At 61.5% G+C, this 19088-nt stretch overlaps 1 protein-coding gene across 2 annotated transcripts; it reads left to right on the top strand.

Moving 5' to 3' along the window:
- Positions 1–7718: 7718 nt before the first annotated feature.
- KLF16 (KLF transcription factor 16) lies at positions 7719–18619 on the top strand. Of its 2 annotated transcripts, none has more exons than XM_065918532.1 (2): positions 7719–8313; positions 16350–18619. In XM_065918532.1, the coding sequence occupies exons 1-2, from the start codon at positions 7857–7859 to the stop codon at positions 16649–16651; spliced, it is 759 nt and encodes a 252-aa protein (XP_065774604.1). In that variant the 5' UTR covers positions 7719–7856; the 3' UTR covers positions 16652–18619. The 2 variants fall into 2 exon arrangements, 1 of the variants encoding a protein (XP_065774604.1); XR_010660905.1 differs by lacking the exon at positions 7719–8313 and adding an exon at positions 15463–15780 and having other exon boundaries at positions 16350–16489.
- The last annotated feature ends 469 nt before the right edge of the window (positions 18620–19088 follow it).

The raw sequence follows: 19088 nt of genomic DNA, 5'->3' as shown, positions 1-19088 counted from the left end.
GGTCCGAGGCCCCCTGCGGCCTCCCCAGGAATGGGGTCACGAGCAGCACTACTCCGCGGGGGATGCCCTTAAAGACAGGAACGGCCTAGATCTTTCGGGACCCTGGCAGAACTCCCGGCTCACCACCGTCCCCCGGAGTGCCCCTGCGACGTCCAGGGGCGGCGTTCTAGAGCGCGGAAGGCTTTAGAGACGGGCGACCTGTTGTCCACGCCGAAGTCGGGCGGCAGCTCGGTGTGCCCGACACCAGGCAGTGGCAAGGCCGGGAGCCACCGCTGCTTCCGCCTCGTCCCCTCGGGGTTCGTGGTCCCTTTAAAGGGGGCGGTGTCTCAGGCTGGGGGCGGGGATGACGCCGAGGGGCGCGGCCGAGCGGAAGCGGAAGTGGGGTGATGCTTGGCTACGGTGGCAGGCGTGGAGCGCGTGGAGGCCACGGCCTGGCGGGTAAGTGGCGGCGGCTCGGCGGCCGGCCCTGCCCTTGCCGCCGTCCCGGCCGTGGGGGCGCGCCCAGCGGGCTGGCCGACGCCGGCGAGTGTGTGTCAGCGCCTTCTGTGCTCTCAACTGGGCTTCGGGCCGGGGGTGCTAGGAGAGCCGAGAGTGGCCCCGGGCACGCGAGACCGGCCCGGCGGGAGCGCTGGTCCTGAGTTCCCCGACCGAGGACGTTACCCAGACTTGTCCCTCCCGAGTCCCCGGGCCCTCCCGCTGGGAATCTAGGTTCCCGTTTGATAATCCAGGACGTCTGAGAGCAAAACTGAGCGTGGCTGTGTACTCCCGGGAGCAGAGAGCCTCCTTGGTACTGGCTGGTCCTGGTGACTGAAGTAGCCCGGTCTTTACCGATCCCTCCCAGCACGTCCGATTCTTCGGCCGTCAGCTGCAGTATTCCTTCCGCAAGCCCCTACCCTGATCCTCCTGCCTTGTGCTGCCACTGACCGCCGCTGCTGCCCCTGTCACAGAGCCCGCGGCTTTTCACCCCATCCGAATGCAAGTTATCCGAGGGCTGGGGCTCCGCGGTGCAGCAAGTCCAAAGCGACGGCTTACGACTGAACAGAAATGTTTTCAGGCACAGAGTAAAAACTTCAGAGTATAAGAGTGTTGGGTGATAACTCACTGCTCTTCCCACCCCTGACCTCCCTCCCAGTGTTCCCGTCCACGGCGGCACAGACAGTTTCTTAGGTGTCAACAGAGGAAGTGCATGTGTTGCCAGAGTTTATACAGAAATGTGATCCTGTTATCATCGTGACTTTGAGAATGTTCAGTTACCCCTACATAGATTGGATTCAGTCCTTCTAATGGCTGCACTATATTTTATTAGCACTGTAATTTATTCATTCTGTTACTTTTTGGTCGAAATTTGGTTTTTTTCCCAAGTCTGTAACAGGCAATGCTAGGTCCAGTATCCTCATACACTTCTCTTCCTAAGTACCGGTATTTCTGGAAACTGAATTCCTTACTGCAGAAGGGCTTTCCATAGATCTGTAAATGGGCAAATGATCTCTTAAAATAGTATTTCATTGTAGCTTCATTTGTGTTTCCTAGAAATATAATCAAAACATCTCAGTGGTTCTGTCAGACTTTTTTTTTTATGTTGATCATTTCTATCACTAATATGGTCATTTTGAAACTGGAAACTATTTTAAACAGTAGATTTAAAAGCCATTTGTATTTCACATTCTTTGCCCATTTTTCTATTGAGTTCTTGGCGTTATTGTTTGCTAGGAACAGATTTAAGGAAATTATCCCACTGTGAAGAAAAAAAAAGTATTTTTTTCCAACTTATCATTGGGTTTGACTTGGATTGTATGTGGATTTTTTTGTGTTTATTAATTTTCTTTTTGCCAGGCATTTAAAATCATTATCAGTCATTAATTTATCAATTATGGCTTCTGCATTTCAAATTATGCTCAGAGATACCTTCCCTACTTCAAGATTATAAAACATTTTGACTTTTTTTTTCTGTAAATATAATAATTTGTTTTTTAAACATGTGTTTAAATTTTTTATCTAATTCTAGAACCGACTCCTGGGAAGGAGTGAGATAGGAATCCAAACTGCTTTTCCCCAATTCGTTTGTCCCCAATTCCATGTTCCCAAAAAGCCATTCTTTGCCGACTAAGGCCCACCTTTTAGCCTTGACCACAGGAGAATTCTCGGTGCCTGGGGGCCTGTTTCTAGACCCTATCATCCCAGCTAGCCTGAACCTTGCTGACTTCTCTACTGGGTGTCCAGAGGCCCCATCTCCCCTCAGGAAAGTCAAGAGAAAACTAAGAAGTAGTTGATGGCTTGCATGCCTTTTGTGTAATGCTAGTTCTGTTAGAAAGGGTTCTGAAAACTTAAGACTTTAGGACCTCCCCTGCACCCCAGTGCTGACCTTTTTGAGGCCGCAGCTTTTGTCAGGAGCCCCACACCCCTGCTTTTACAAACACCACCCTCCTCCCCTGCATGCCTGCCCAATGAACAGAAGGGATAAGCTAAGGCCAAGGGCTCCTCAGGCTGGCCTGGCCTGTGGGCGACTCTGAGGGGCTCAGTCTGTGGCCTCTGGGGAACCATAAAGGGGCCTCGATGGGGGGGATGCCAGTGGTACCTTCCGGGATGCTCCCCTCTTCCTTTCAGTTGGTACAGCCCATGGGCCAGGCCGCCTGGGACAGGGGCCAACTTTCGGTTCTCCATTTTGTGAATTTCCCAGGACACATGTATTCACAAGTGGCAGCGTTCTCCCCTGCTCAGCAGGCGCCACAGCTCCCCAGAACCTCAGGTCCTCCCCTTGACACCTGGCCTGCCACACCCCACTTGACACCTGGCCCCTGGGTCCCAGAAGCAGGTTTCTGGCTCTCTGTTAGAGGCCTGAGTACGCCCTGACACCCAGAGACCCCAGGGGATACAGCCTGCCCAGGGGCTGTGGGGTTCTCAAGGGTGGGATCTGGGTTGTGCACAGGCCCCTCGCCCTGAGGAGCCCCTACTGGACTTCCTGTGGGCTCTGGAGTCCCAGCCCCCAAGGGCCAGCCATCGATCTTCCCCTCCCTTCCTCTGGGGACCCTGCTTCACTGACTACCTGTCAGTCAGACTGAGCTGGTGGGACCCACCCCTCTGGTTCTCCATGTGAACTGGGGGCCTCAGAGGTTCCAGAAGAGTGGGGGGGGTTAAGTGTCCTCAGCCCCTGGTGGCTATAGTTGACGAGCAGGGGCCTCGGGGTGGGTGCCACCTCTCAAGGCCCCCTGCGTCCCCATCTCAGGCCTGTGTGTTCCCCCAGGCAGGCACATGTCTGTCTGGTTTGTGGCCAGCCTGTTAACCGTGGAATCCAATGAGGTGGGGGTGCCAGCCTAGCGTGGGGGTCCCCCTTTCTTAAGTTTTGAAGCTCCTGCCGTGTGACAAGGGGATCTTAACGTCAACAACACTGGGCTGCTGGGGTTGCTGTCCCCACTTTAGGGGAGATTGCTCAGGGCTCAGGCCTGGACTCTGCTGCTCAGACGGTCTCGGGACACAGGCATGCCCCAACTAGACAGCGAGCTCTGTGCTGCTAGACACCAGGGCCAGGGACACAAGTCAGAGCCACGTCCGTGTCCACAGCATGTGCTGGCGAGGTAAACGGGCCTGACTGCGGTCACGGTCACAGCTGGGAAGAGCTGGGCCAGGTGCTCTCCAAAGCCTAGCAGAGTGCCACCCAACCTGCCGCGTTACAGAAGAGGGCTTGTCACCTCCATCAGAAGGTCACGGGGAGGCCAGACTCACGGGTGATCCCCACTGCAACTGCCCATCTGAAAGGCACTCTGGGGGTGGATGCTTTTCAGGGAGGGTCCCGGGCCAGCGAGGAGTGGGGATGAGAAGGAGCCCTGATCCTGCAGGCCAGATCCTATTCCCTCCCGCCTCCTAGAGAAGGGATATGGGGGCCCTGGGTCTCTCCCTGCAACTGGGAGAGGGGCCTGGCGCCTCCCGTGGGGGAAGACAGCCACATGCCCACTGCCTGCCTACGCCTGGCCAGGGGCCCACTATATCTCCTCTGTGTGACGACCCCTTGGACTGCAGTGAGTAATCTGACACATGTTAGAAATAAACACGGATGGGTTACAGACAAGGCAATACGGGCGTGAATCTTAAAAAAAAAAACACTCATCAAAGTGCAGCAACCTCATCTCCAGGAGGGATAGGGGCTTTGGTCCTTTGAGAGCCACAAGAAGGACCCACATGGAGAGGCTGAAGGTCACTTGGTGCCAGGCAGGTGGCAGAAATGGGTGCATCTGCCTGCCCAGTGTGCTGCTCTGAGAAGATGGACCCCCCCACCCCTACTCCCCACCATGTCCCCTCGCTTTTCTTGTGCCTCCTGGCCCCTGTGGAGGTGACCACTATGGACAGGCAAGCAGAGGCCACTGTGCACCAATAGGCTGCCGAGACAGGTGGAAACACCAAGAGTTCACAGCGTGAGGGGGCACGTGACTTCCAGTGAGCTGGCGCTCACAGTGGCCGACCCTGTCTGTGTCCTGGGCCCCCATGGCCACGTGCTCTGTGATGCAGTGACCGACACTCAAGTTCATCTGTCCATTCTCCTTTTCTCCCATTACAACAGTGCAGCCATACACAGACATACTTGTTTCCTTAAGAATATTTCTGGGGCAAAAAAAAAAAAAAAATTTCCGGGGGGACTTTCCTGCTGGTCCAGTGGTTAGGCACAGGTTTGATCCCTGGTTGATGAACTAAGATCCCACATGCTGTGGGGTACAGCCAAAAATCAAAACAAAAACAAAATGGAAGTAATAGATACACATGGATTATAAAAAGGTTGACCTATAGAGAAAAGTAAAGACTTGGGTGGGAGGAAGACCCAAGAGGGAGGGGATATGTGTATACATATGGCTGATTCACTTCTTTGTACAGCAGAAACTAACAACATTGTAAAGTAACTGTATCCCAATTAAAAAAAAAAAGAAAAGTAAAGACTTCACTGTTTAAAAAAAAAAAGCTATGGCCCTTCCAGCATGTCTATACATGCAGACACACATACACACATACACATCTGTACCGCAGCCTTGATTCTGACCCTGACCTGTCAGGGACCCCCTGTATGTTATCTTCTCCTCCCCTTCTGTAACTTCCTCTGTCTGCCCCTGTGCAGCATAGTTCTGTGGGCCCCGTGGTCTGGTGCGAGATCTCTGTGAACCCCTTGGTTCCAGAAGGGAAGGCTGGAGATGGACCCCTGTTTATAGATCAGTAAACTGAGGTCTGGAGAAAGAGAGGACTGACCACTGTGTGGCTGCCCAGACAGGACAGATGCTCTGCTGCCTCTTAGCTCTGTGTGCAGGCAGCCGCTCCAGGCCACTTCTGGATCCTCTCCCAGCCTTGACTTCATCTATGAAATGGGGCTGACAACTCTTGAAGGGTAGTAGTGAGGACAGAGTGACAGAACTTAAGGTGGAAGTGAGCACACGGTCAGGAGGGTCATCAGGCTCCACGGGTCACTCACATTCCCCTGGGCCCAGGGTGTGAACAGAAACACTGTGAGTTGAGAGTGGGCCCCGCTGGGGTCTTCTGCCTGCAGAGTGGCTGGTAGATGAAAACCACAGCTCCATGACCCTGATTCTCCCTGGGAGTGGGTGCGTGTTTGAGGCTTGTCCAGGGCCACGAGGCCTGCCAGGATGACAGTGCTGACCACTGCTCTGACATGGTCCAACCCCCACCTTGCCCGTGGGGAGAAGGTCCCCCTCAGTTACTGCCCCACTTTCCTCTGGGTGCCCCCTTGAACAGCAGGCCCCAGGTGGAGCCAGCTCTGGGATACTTCCACAACCCCTCCACGCATCAGGTTTGAGTCCCAGTTGCCTTGCCATAGACTCTGGGTCCCTGGAGGGCAAGGCTATGGGGGGTGATGTTGCTCTGGGCCCAATAAACACCACTGAAAGGAACTGACAAAGGGTCCCTGCCTCCTTCTTGTCCTGCTCCTTCCCCTCGTGCTGGGGTGAGCTGGGGCCTATGGAGCAGCCTGCAGAGCACTTCCTGCCTTACCTGGACCTGGGAGAGGCTGGGCTCAGGGCCTGGGAACCACCTGTGGGCTGGGGTGCTGAGGCCCTGGAGGGCTGTGGAGATGGGGTGGGTGAATGCCTGCCCAGGTGGTCCACCCTGTTTGAATTTCAAAGGCATGGGAGGCAAAGGCCAGCAGGAATGCTGACCCCCATTGCCCAGTGGGTGCTTACCTGGACAGTGGTTGTCCTGACTGGGCTTCTATGCTAGAGGAAGGGGCTGAGTGTCACTGCAGCCTGAAGTCAAAGCTCCAGCACACCTCTCTCTCTCCCAGAGAGGAAGGCGCCACCAAGGATGGTCAGGCCTAAACCAGATGGACCCGAGGGATAGCGACAGGCCTGGGGACAAGGGTCTGAGCCAGGCTATATAAGCCACAGGGCGAGGGAGAGGGGTTGCTGCAGATGGAGAGGGTGTGAGAATACTGCCCTAGGATGGGGGTTGGGCCAGAGTGTCCGGCTGCTGTCCACACCCAGACCTGGGTGGGTCACTGAGAAGACGAACCCGTGGCGGAAGGCCCCCTGGAGGTCGCTTCGGCCACTGCATCGTCCCGTGGCCAGCCTAGGAAGGGGCGGGGGCGTGGCTGCAATGGAGGGGACCACCCCCATCGCCCCACTTCCGCCGCCCGCTGCTTCAGACCTGCGGGTTAGGCGGACCACGGGCGTCTGCTTTCCCGCGTTACCGACGAAGTTAAACAATTTGGCCTGGACGTCCTTGGGGGCGAGGCCCCACTTTCCCTGTTCGCGCCCCAAAGATCCCAGGCCAGCGCCGGGGAGCGAAGTTCCCGACTCCCGTATTCTGACAAGGCTGAGCCACTCTTTCTCCCCAAAGCACCCCGAACCCTGCCCGCCCTTTGTGACCCCGGTCCTCCTAACTCTCAAATGGGGCGCAAAAAGAGAAACGAACACAAGCTCGCTCAACACAGCCAGGAGAGGAGTTCCTCCCTCCCCAGTCTAGCTACGGGTCTACGAGAAAAGCGATGGGGTCCCCCATAAGAAAGGGCGAGGAATCGCAAGGGCACGCGGTCCGGCAGGGCCACAAGCTGGGGAAGAAGAGAGGGGGAAGGGTCGCGCACGTGGCCGGTGGGCGGGGCTGGTCGCTTCAGCAACCCCACCGGGCCACGTGGGGAGCGGACCCCTCCCCCATCCCGACCTGGGGCGCGCCCTGGACCGGGTGGAAGCGTCCGGGGAAGGGGCGGGACCCCGCCGGCCGCGCGCCTTAGCGCGCGGTGGGCGAGCCCGCGAGGAGGCGGGGCGCGCGCCGAGCAGGGAAGGGCTCGCCCTAGGGGGCGGGCCCACCCAACCAAGGAAGGAGGGGCGTGCCGGGATGGGGCGGGATTCGCCCCGGAGGCGGGACCCTACCAGGGACGGGGCGGAGCTTCCTGGAGTGAGGAGGGGGTGCTCTGGGAGCGAACCGGAGGGAGCTACTGAGGGAAAGGCGCGCCAGAGCGGGCTGGCTCCTCAGCCTGCTGCCCAGCGTGGGGAAGGCGCGCTCGGGGAGGGACGGGGGCGTACTGCGGAGCCAGAGTGGGCGCGACAGGGGGCGGTTCCTTCGGCCCGGGCTCCGCCCCCGGAGGCCTCGCGCAGAGGGCAGGGTGGTGGAGGGCGCGCCGGGCGGGGGGCGTGGCAGCGCGCCCCGAGGGGGCGTCCTCCGGGCGGGGCGGGCCGCGGCCGCCCCCGCGGGCTCCGGTGCGTCAGGGCGCGTCAGGCGGGGCGGGGCGGGCAGAGCGCGGGCGGCGGCGGCGGCGGCGCGCGCCGGCCTCCTCCTCCTCCCGCACTTGAGCAGCCGCCACCGGCCGGACGGGCGCCGCTCCTGCCGCCTCCGTTCCGCCCGCTCGGCCGCGCCGCCCGCCCCTGCTTGGCATGTCGGCAGCCGTGGCGTGCGTGGATTACTTCGCCGCCGACGTGCTCATGGCCATTTCCTCGGGTGCCGTGGTGCACCGCGGGCGGCCGGGCCCCGAGGGCGCGGGCCCAGCCACCGGCCTGGATGTGCGCGCGCCGCGCCGCGAGGCCGCCCCGCCCGGACCCCCTGGGCCGCCGCCGCCGGCCCCCGCTGTCCTAGGCCCAGGCCCCGGCGCCGCCGCCGCCGCACCCCACCTGCTGGCCGCCAGCATCCTGGCCGACCTGCGCGGTGGGCCCAGCGCCGCTGCGGGGGGCGCCTCGCCCGCCTCCTCTTCTTCGGCCGCCTCGTCCCCGTCCTCCGGCCGCGCCCCCGGCGCCGCGCCCGCCGCCGCCAAGAGCCACCGGTGTCCCTTCCCGGGCTGCGCTAAGGCGTACTACAAGTCCTCCCACCTCAAGTCGCACCTGCGGACGCACACAGGTGAGCCCGATCGCGAGCTGGACCCGCGCGGGGGCGGTCTCCCACGCCCCCTCCCCCGCCGGGACCCCGAAACTGCGTGGCGCGTCGGGGGCGGGGAGGGGGGCGCGCCCGGGCAGCCGCCGCGCCGGCCGGGGGGGCGGGGCCTCGGTGGGTGGGGCGCGCGCGGGGGGCGTGGCGGCCACGCGGTCGGGCGGCGAGCGGATGGCGGGCGCAGAGGCAGCCGCAGGAGCTCGTGGGTTGCTCGTTGCTGCGGGGTCCACGGGCTGGATCGGGGCTCCCGGGTAGTCCCCTTCGCCCTTGGCCTGGTTTCTCTTTTGTTTTCCGTTGGTTTCGGATCGGGGCGGTGGGCAGCGTGGTCGAAGCGCTCAGTTCTGAGGTTCCCGTCCCCTCCCCTGCCTTGGTTTCCTTATCTGTAGAAAGGCAGCAGGCACCGTGGCGCTGCCTCCGAGGTGGCCGCGAGGATTCATCCCGGAGAGCGGCCGAGCACCTGGTGCTCGGCGAGGTTGGGGGATGCCCGGCACGTTTTCTTTCTGTCCTTTGCTGTGTTTTAATAAGGCGGAAGGCGAGGCTGGGAGTGCGGGTTAAGGCTTGAGCCTCAGGAGGAGGGGGCTCCCTGAGGGCGTCACGTTTTCCCCCTGTTTCCCATCCCTCCCACCTGCTCCGGGAACCGAGGAGGCTTGGTGGCGGAGTGGGGGAGGGCACGGCGATACTGTCACGTCTCACAGCTCAGCCCGGCGGTAGGGGGCTCTGGCCACCCTTTCACTCGGGCACCCCACTCTTTTTTCTCTTGCGGCTCCTCCCATTTCTCCCTATAAAGTCCCACCTTCAACCCTGAGAATTTTTTCTTGAACTGGAGGCCAGGGGATGGTGGTCACCAGCCTGAGCTTGAGCATTGGAGGTGATCCTTCGGTTGGGAAGGGCAGGGAGGCTGGGTGGGCGTGGGCTTGGACTCGGTCGTTCTGCCACTTTCTGCCACTAGACCTCCCCTTCTGGGTGGGTTTTTGGTCTGTATAAAGGGCCCTCTGACCGGCTTCTCCTGAGGGTCCTTACGTGGGTCACGTCAGGCCACAGGGCACATGGACATGTCTCGGTGGACATGCTCCCGTTGTAGGGACACGTGGAGGGCCGAGGCGGGGCTGGCCCTGGAATTGTGGCAGAGACACGGATGGTGTGACCCCTGAAAGTGGCTCAGACCCCCTGGTGCCTTGGTTTTTTCTCCCCCACTCTGTCCTGCTCTCTAGGTCAGGTGAAGAGTGAGGGGGCAGGCCACTTCCCACTGTGGCTCTGCAGGGACACTTTCCCAGGGTTTGCTGGGGTTTTAAGGACCTCCGTGAGTCCCTAGGCAGTGTTGACTGCCCCCTACGCCCGTGGAGGAGAAAGGACCCCTTGTCCAGTGCCTGTGTGTATGTCAGTGTTGCCATTTCTGGCTTTAAAGAGAAACTGAGACCCAGGAGACCGAGTCGGGGTGTTCCAGTGATGGGTGGGGGAGGGCAAGGAGCCATTCCTCTATTCCTTGCTCCCTTGATAATAACTGGGGGATAATAATTGGGCACTGGGGGGCACCCTGGTGCTGAGAGTCAAAGTCCTGCACCCAGGCTCCCTTGGTTCCAGTTTTGGATGCTTTGGGGTACCTTCATGCTTAATGATGGCTAATGCAGCATCTTTCTGGCACTCAGGCCCAGTAGACTCTACCTTACCAAATGCCCCTGTATCAAGGCCTTTTGGCTTTTCCAGCCCCCAGGGGTGGGGAAGTCTTGCCTGTCTTAGATCTGTACAATAGAGTGGTGTTGCCCACTGCCAGGGGCAAACCTGGGGACAGATCTGATGAACAGCCTTAATTAGATGCTGGTTGTCTGCTGCAGGAGCCAGTGTGCCCCAAGGGTCTTTGGGAGGGGGTCCTGTCCCCCCCCATCACTGCCTGACAGTAGCTCTTCTGTCTGTATACAGAACTCCCTTCCTGGCTTGGCCCCATTTTACAGATGAGCAAGCAGACCCAGCAGGAGCCGTCATCGTCTCTGCTCCATTTGGCACAGAGGGTTGGGGTGGGAAGATGTGGAGGGGTGATGGGGTCTTCCTCGGGGCCACACAGCTGCAGGGGAGCAGCTGGGAGCAAGGATGGCTGGCCTCCAGTCCCCTGGGTCTGGCCTGCAGTCCCTGGCCTACAATGAGCTCCCCTGCTTCCCGCGTGGGGCAGGGAAAGACTTGGAAGCTGCAGGAGATGTTGACGCGGTTGCCATGGATACCGAGATGGAGCGGGAGGGAGGTGGGGCGGGGGCGGAGGCGAGCTGGCAGTCTACTTGCTCTCCCCACCTCCCTCGTCTACTGTTTTCCTGCCCCAGAGCCCCCCAATGCCCCGCACCTCCTGGGGCGCTCAGGGCCCCTCCCCACAAGGAGCTCAGATCTGGAGTGGGGGGGACTGTTAGTCTTTGGCACTGCTCACTCCTAGACCAGGTCATTCTCTGTCGGGCATCCTGGCCACTGTAGGGTGTTCAGCAGCCTCCCTGGCCCCCATCTGGGGCACCTTCAGTTGTGACAATAACAGATGTTCTCAGACAGCACACACTGTCCCCTAGGGCTTGCGGGATCTCTCCTGTTGAGACCCCTGTCTGGTTATGTCTGAGAAAGAGTAGCTGAGCGTTGATTGTGTGTGAGAGGGACACCGTGGGGATGACCTGATCCCTGTCCCCCGGGACCCCTGGAATGTTGTGGGGGGGCAGTGACAGCAGTGGTAATGGAGGAGAAGCCTTCCTGGAGGAAGCAGCTTCTCGGGTGGATGCTGTGGGTTGACTGCAGCCTGGAAGGGCGTGTCTCAGGAGAAAGGCAGCACCATGGCTGCAGGGGGTGGGGGCAGGGACCCTGGGGGTGGACTGGGAGGCTAGAGACTCTGGGGGAAGGTGGGGAGGGGGCCGAGCAGGTGAGCGATCTGGTTAATCCCTAGGGCAGGGTGGGGGTGGGCGGGGAAGCAGGCCAGCTTTGCAGAGGAAAATCCGTTTATGAGGATGGGATTAGGGTCCAGGAGAGGGGTTGAGGAGTGGGGCTGTGGTGTGGAGGCAAAGAGAAGCCCCATGACACTGGGGACAAGAGGTGGCCAGGGGAACCCCTGTGTGCTGACTGAGGAGGGTGGGGGGTGCAGGTGGGGGTATTTTTTGCTGAACAGGCCCCCAGGAGGGGAGACTGAGGCAGCAGCGGGCATGGGGGCTATGTATGGAAGCAGACCCCACCTCTACCCTTTGCAGAGCCATGAGTGCCCCTAGGGGCAGGTGGTGTTCAGGAGACTACTGGCTTATCTGGGGGGCCAGAGTGTGGCCGTGCCGAGGTGGGGTGGGGGGTGCAAGTGCCCAGGACTGCCTCCCCATCTAGCCCCCTCCTCTTGGCAGTAATGCAGTGAGCAGCTGGGACTGGCCCTGCAGTGCCTGTACCCCCAGCTGGGGGCCGGGGAAGGATGCCCCAACATTTTTTGGGGGTGGAGAGGGTGCCCCAACATTGTGGGGGCGATAACCACCCCCCACCCAGGCTTCCTGATAAAGGTGGCCCAGATGGCCCGGGAGTGGGCACATGATACCAGCCTGAGGAGCCGGCCTCTCGGAGAGGGAGGGAGCCATCCTCGCCCAGTCCTATTTCCAGAACAGAGGGCTCCGGAACACACATGCTCTGGGGGCCTGAGGGGGCCGTGACCCCTCAGCCCTAGGCACTGAGAGGGCCACCAGCCCCGACGCTGAAGATGCCAGTTTGGGTGGGGCTGTGGTAAAGCCAGGGCTGCCTGGGTTCCCAGGGAGGGAGGCAGGGTGTGAGGCAGCAGGGGGCCCGCCTTTTAACTAAACAGGGCTGGGGGTGGCTCCTACCTGGGGGTTGGGGGGTAAACCAGATGATGCACCAGGACATTTGGCTGCTGGTTAGCTGCTGCTGGAGCCAGCCACTCCAGCATCATTCTGTCTACTCGGGCCCTGTAGACTCTGCACATGTGTATCACGCACCCTCGGGGGGCCAGGCTTGCGCCCTCAGCTTTAGGGTTGGCTGGGGGCAGAGATCACATCCAGGAGAGACTGAGCTCCAGCATAGGAAAGCTGAGAATGGGGAGAGTGGAGGGGGTACGCCAGGAGAGTGTGCTCTGAAGGGTAGAGAAGAGATGGGATGGAGGAAGGAGTAGAGGTTCCAGGCAGCAGGAATCGGGTGTGAGGAGCAGCCAGGCTGCGGTAAAGACTTCAGCCTGGACTCTGAGCCCGAGAGCAGAGCACTGAGCAGTTGGCTCCGGCACCAGCGAGGGGCCTCACCATTCCAAGCCAGAGCTAGGGCCTGGAGACAGGGAGGTTTGGAGATACTTTGAAGGGGGCTCTGATGCGATCTGCTGCCAGGTACCACCTGGGAAGATGAGAACCTGGGAGATCTCTGCCTAATAAGCTTTTGGTGCAACTGGCAGAGCAATTGAAATGGAAAACCTATAGGAAGAGTGGGGACTGGGAGGGAGGGAGGTGGGAGGTCTTGGGTTTGGGGGAAGGGGGCTAACATGTGGGGGGTATTTAAGATCACAGAGTGGATCCTCATGCCTGCTGGTCCTTGGAAAAGCCTTCAGGATGGCCAGCGCACATGGCTCTTCAGACTTCACCATCAATTTTCCATTCTTTTGGCTGCATCTCTGTACTGCCCTTTGGGTTCTTTGTGGCCTATTCAGCCCCATCTCCTTTGGAAAGCTTCCCTGCTTCCGGCCCCCCATCCTGCCACCTACTGCAGCCCCAGCCTTCTCCAGCTGTCCTGGATGCTGCCTTACCTGAGCCCCGCCCCCCGTGCAGTCCGCCTGGCAGGTGGGCATTTATGCAAGGGTTGGCTATGGGCTGCACCTTCCCCTCCTTAGAGATGACCTCCGGAGGTCACGGAGAAGGTTAGCTGTCGGATCCTTGGCCCCCAGCCCGGGGAGGTGGGTTACCGGCTTCCCAGCCCCACCCCACGCCCTCTTCAAAGGCGGAGCAGGCTGAGCCAGGCCTGGCGCACGGTCGGCCGGACCTCCTGGCCTTCATTTTCTGACTGTCCTGAGTTCACCCCAAAGCCCAGCCCAAGTCAGAGGGTCAAGTCCACCGCAGCCCCGCCCACCGCATCCTTCTCCAGCGCCCAGGTAGACTCTGGAGACAGGCGGCAGGCCAGGTGCAGGCAGGCTCTGAGCTTCCGAATATTACAACACGCCCACCCCCACCTCCCTTTCCACCCCCGCCAGTGGCCTGAGAGGGTGGCAGGACATGGCATCCTGCAGGCATTCGTCTAACGTTGTGGGGGCGGGAAACCTGCGCTTCGGGACGGCCACCCACGTGTGCACGTGCGCCGCACTCCTGGGCAACCCGGCGTGGGGCGGGGCTGGCAGGCGTCCAGCTGGCAGGGCGACCCCCGGCCCCGGCGGAAGCGGGACCACGTGAGCGGGGCCGGCTGGGCCTGCGGCTGTCCTTGCCGCCGCCGAGCTACGTGCGGCAGCTGTGTTCCCGGCAGCTGCGTGCATTCAGCCCCTACGGGCCCCGGCACGGCTCTCGCAACCTGCGGGTGGTGGCGGAGGAGAGCTGCGGGGCGGAGGAACGGAGGCGGGACCAGCCCCGTTGCCCTAAATGGGGAAGTGAGCCAACCCGGGCGGGAGGGCCCTCCCCCACCCCCACCCCCACCCCCACCCCCACCCCCACCGGCACCACCTGCCCCCCCAGCCCCTCCGCTCCTCCCCGCCTGCGCCCTGCAAGATGGCGACGGGGACGCATGCCCCACGGAGGGGCGTCCCTCCCCCCTCCCGCCACTGTCTGCTTGGAAGCCAGCAGCCCCGCCCCCATCGCCAGACTCCCCCTCCCCCAGACTTCGGTCCCAAGTGGGGTGGGGGGTCCTTTCCCGCACTGTTTTGAGCCCCGTGATTCCGTTGAGGAGGCCCCCGCCCCGACCCCTCCCCCAGCTGCTGCGGACTTTGCCTTTTGGATTGTTCCAGGGGAGGCGAGTGCTGGTGGGGGACAGCCTCGGTGATTTGGGGCCACCTGTGGTCTTGGGGACAGTTGCTCTCCCCCCAGCAGCACGATTGTGGCCCGCAACTCCCCTCCCCCAGGGAGGTGGCACCAGCACTTCTGGGTTCGCAGCCCCCTGGGGCCTGCCCTCCCCCAGCTGCAAGCATAACCGACAGGTATCCCACAAGAAATCTTCTGGGGGGTTTTCTACTGGAACCCTTCTGTGCCGTGCTGGGGGTGTCCCGAGTCTGGCCAGGAGGAAGGATGGGGGAGGGGAGGTTTTACTGGGCCTCCTGGGCCGCGGGTGATAGTAGGAGCCTCTCTGAAGGAAGTCTGCTGGTGCCCCTCTGCGGTTCCTCCCTCCTAGCCTTTCTCCCTAGGCAGGCCTTGCTTCCACAGCGGAGATGTCACTGGGTCACTCTGAGATTCCAGCCCTCCCCCACTCCCCCACGGCTGGAGCTCTGTCCCATGGCCCCTGCCGCTGGCTCCTGGTCATCTCTGTATTCCCCCATAAGGGCGCTTCTCTTATCCCTGGCAGAGGACACCCTTCAAGCCTGTCTCCCTCGCCACCTCCCCCCAGCGGTGGGCGTGTTCTCTGAGGCACGGTCAGCCTGGGTCACCAAAGTCCCCAGGGCCCGGTGTGGCCCTCCCATTGTGTAACCTACCCTTACCCCACTGTGGCTCCCCGTCTCTTGTCCCCCAGCTGGCATCCCCCCTTCCTCTTCTGGGTTCCATTTTATGCCGCGAGGAGAGACCTTGCCCACTTGTCCGCATATGTTCCCCCCAACACACCCCGCAAACCCCCTGCACATTGGGCACACAACGTCTGGGGGGTCCCAGGTACCCCGCGCTGGGTCCCGGAGGGTGCAAACTCTGGGGAGCTCACCGCCCCTAGGACGGGTGTGGCGGAGGTCCCCCCGAGTCGGCTGGGGACACGCTGACGATAGACGGTTGAGGAGAGGGGATCGGGCGGCACTGTCGTAAGGCGGAGACCCCTACGGGATGGGCGGGAAGGGACGGGCGGGGATGGCGGCGGCCGCCGGGGCAGGATGGGCGAGGCCGGCCTGGCGGTGGGAGGGGTCTGCGGAGGAAGTTGCCGGTGGCGGCCCGCCCCTCCCCTAGCCTTCTGCTCTGCGGGGGCGGGACAAGTCCTGGGCTGCCTCGGGCTCCGCCCCTTCCCGCGCCAGGACCCAGGGGCAGTCCCCGCCGCGCCTTCTGACCCTTCCCACCCTGCTAGCGCGGCCCGGGTTTGGGGGTGTCCCTTCACATGTTCCTCTGCTCATAGAGGGCCACAAGGGTCAGTGGTGGCCTCAGGCACGGGAAACCGCCCAGATGATGCCCGGCACCTGCGCCCCTGGTGGTCATTTCCCAGAGGAAGGGGCTTAGCTGGGATCGCCAGCACCTGGGAGCCCTCGGAATGCCCCACAGGAAAGGTAGAAGGGAGTTTCGCGGAGGCGGGGACAGCAGAACTGTTGCCTTAAGATCGGAGCGGGCACGTGTGTGGCAAGTACGTTGGGAGACACATGTCACCGAGGTGACGCCGTCTTGGGGGTAGAGGTAGGCGGACAGGCCTGGGAGAACCGAGTCTCTGTAGGTTTTCCTTTCAACTCGTGGCAGCTGCTCCCAGTCTGTAATTACCATTGTGCTCAGTCGGTTCAGTCGTGTCGACTCTTTGCGACCCCATGGACTGTAGCCGACTAGGCTCCTCTGTCTATGGGATTCTTCAGGCAAGTATACTGGAGTGGGTTGCCATGTTCTCCATGGGAATCTTCCCGACCCAGGGATCGAACTGTCTTCTGCATTGGCAGGCGGATTCTTTAACTGGCGCCACCTGGGAAAGCTAGTAATTACCATTAGTCGTAGGAAATAGACGAGGGGATATTCACAGGGTTCGGGAAATGAGCTGGGGTCACTTTCTTTATACATTTACACGTTTTAAATTCACACCCAGAATTCAGCCTCTCGAACGAGTTTTGCGGGGGAGGGAGGGTGAGACAAATGACCAGCACCCTTTGAGATCTGATGGGACGGCGCTCTCTCCTCACACACACTGACCACTGTCTGTCCTCCACGCAGGTGAGCGCCCCTTCGCTTGCGACTGGCCGGGATGCGACAAGAAGTTCGCACGCTCTGACGAGCTGGCCCGCCACCACCGGACGCACACTGGCGAGAAGCGCTTCCCCTGCCCGCTCTGCTCCAAGCGCTTCACCCGCAGCGACCACCTGACCAAGCACGCGCGCCGCCACCCCGGCTTCCGCCCGGAACTGCTCCGGCGCCAGGGCGCCCGCAGCACCTCGCCCAGCGACTCGCTGCCCTGCAGCCTGGCGGGCAGCCCTGCGCCCAGCCCAGTGCCCAGCCCGGCCCCAGCCGGCCTGTAGAGCCCTGTTCCAGCCGCCCTGAGTGCACCCCCGCTGGGCCTGGGCATGGAGCACCAGCAACCCACCTGCTGTCCCGGGCCCTGGTGGGGCTCGGACTGACTGCCAGACCGGCCCCTTCCAGTGTCCCCCTGAGGGCCCCCCCCGAGTTGCCCCTGCCCCCTCGAGAAAACCAGGAGGGGGCCTGAGACTGGAGCGGGGTCATCTGGGCCTTGGAGGTCGCTCTCCAGAGAAGCATGGCCCCGTGTCTGTATATAGCCATGATGTTAACTCTCTTCCCAGCTGTTGAACAGGGACCCTAGGTGGGGGGCCAGAAGGCATCCCTTCTCCCTACCACCTCCCTGCTTTGGGTGGCATGTGGGCCTTGGGGGGAGGTGCCCCAGGAAAGGCACCCCCTAACCAGCGTTCAGACCTGGCCCCCAGGCCCCTCTCTCCAGGTTGGGATGAAGTGTGCAGAGCCATAGGTGAACTAGGGGTTACCGCGTGGGCTGCCTCTTGTCCCCCCATACCCCGCCCCGGGAGCCCTTCACCCCATTGAAAGCCATTGGAGACGTTCAGGGAAACAGGGTGCGGCCTGGCCGCCCCCATTCGGGTACTCAATCTCAGGTGTCCACAGGCTCTGGCCCACTGCCCAAGGGAGGGGCCCCTCAGCTCCCCAGCCTCCAGGGCGGGGTGGGGGAAGTGGTAGGGTCTCTACAAAGGGTCCTGATTTTGCTTCTGAGACTTGGGGTAGGGAGGGAGAGAAATGGGGGTTCTTCCAAAGAGCAATTAGACTCATTTGGGGGGGGGTGGTATCACGGGATACGAGTAAATGCAGGCTTATTTATTGTCCTCTGTCTGCTGGAGTGGGGGCTGCACTGCCTCTCGCTGGGTGGTTGTGCGAGTGTGTGAGTGAGAGATTGGGAGAAGCTGGTGCCATCACCGGCCTCCCTCCTGCAGGGGAAGAGTCCCCGACACTGGCCTTGAGCAGCATCTTGTGACAATCAGTCCCTCCTGTTTGGACCAGAACAGCCTTTGGGCCAAATGGACCCCTGCGCAGCACTGCGGCTGGGGGTGAAGAGGCCCTGGGCCCTGGCTCCATCCTGCTCCCCTGGCAGTGGTGACCAGGTGGCCCCTGGACCCGCGGTTGAGGTCCCACCCACGGGGGCGGGAAGTGTAGCTCGATTTTTTTTGGACCGGGTAGAATATTTTTTCAGGCTCCAATCTCTTCCTTGATCTGGGCCCCTGTGGGTGGTCTGTTGTCCTCAGGGGTTGTGGGTGTGGGGGGAGGATCTTCCGTGGTCTAAACTTAGGGTAGGGGAGGGATAAATGCCACATCCCCTCCTGGGGTCCTCCCACTGTGGCTGAGGTAGGATTTCATTTTGGACAGAGACTGAAGACCCCAGCCTTGGAATGGGAAGGGACCCAGGCTCTTGTCCCTTACCGTGAAAAGGCCTATTCCATAGCCTTTGGCTGCAGATCTGTGGCATTCTCCCAACCTGTTCCAGAAACTTCCTGTCTCCCAGTAGAGGGCTGGGGCGTTTGGATGGCACTAGTGTGGACCCAAACCGGCCCTGGCAGGATCCAGGGGCAGCGCCTAGGGTCCCGGGGAGGGAGGCTGTGCCATGGTGAGATGCCTTAGCCCGGGGTGGGGGGGAGGGGTGGGGCGGGCCTAACCTTGTTTCCCTTTGTGTCCGTCTGGATGCCCCCTCCCCGTATTGTCCCGGCGCTGGCCGGTGCTTTTCCACAGGAGGTGGACTGTGGTCTGAGGACCCAGGGAGCTGAGAACTCGCCCTTCCGCCCCTCCCCAGTGTCCGGGGGCCTGAAGGGACCGGTGGTCACTGGGACCTGGTTCCAGCCATTTAATTGTGGCCTCTAGAGGTGGGTTGAGGGGGAGGGCCCTAAGGGACTTTGCTTTCGGGTGACTCCCTGCCCCCTGTCCTGCCTAGCCTCATCCTGGTATTTAATTAAACAAGTCTTTTTTAAACCCGATTCCGGAGCCTGTGTGGTTTTTCCCTTCGCCGGTCCAAGGCGGTGGATCTCTGTCCCCCTTGCCAGTGAGGGTCCTCAGCCTCGTCTTGCGGGAACTGAGCCAGTGGGCTGGTGAATCCGCGGACTTGCTGGCGGTCTTGGCAACGCCCCTAAGGCCGGAGGAGGGGGCTGCCCTCTTCAGCTCGCGCTGCAGACCAGCGGCACCCACACCCACACCTCGGGCATCTGATCCCCCGGCCCGCCTTCCTGCTCCGTTACCCGGCAACTGAGGCGCGGTGACATGGCGTCCGGGGGCGTCTGCTGCCCGCCCCTTCCCGGCGCCGCGGGCGCGGGGAGCCCGCACTTCTCTACACTGTTCTACAGGGCTCCTCCCGAGGGTACCCCGCACCCCGGCCCGGCTCCTGTGTCCAGTCGTCTGGCCGCTCCTGTATTGTATGCCTGCTGTATGCCGGCTCCCAAATGGAAGGGA

This window comes from Muntiacus reevesi, chromosome 1 (assembly GCF_963930625.1).
Source record: "Muntiacus reevesi chromosome 1, mMunRee1.1, whole genome shotgun sequence".
In the NCBI taxonomy this organism is placed as follows: domain Eukaryota; kingdom Metazoa; phylum Chordata; class Mammalia; order Artiodactyla; family Cervidae; genus Muntiacus; species Muntiacus reevesi.
This window is presented reverse-complemented; position numbering and strand designations above follow the sequence as displayed.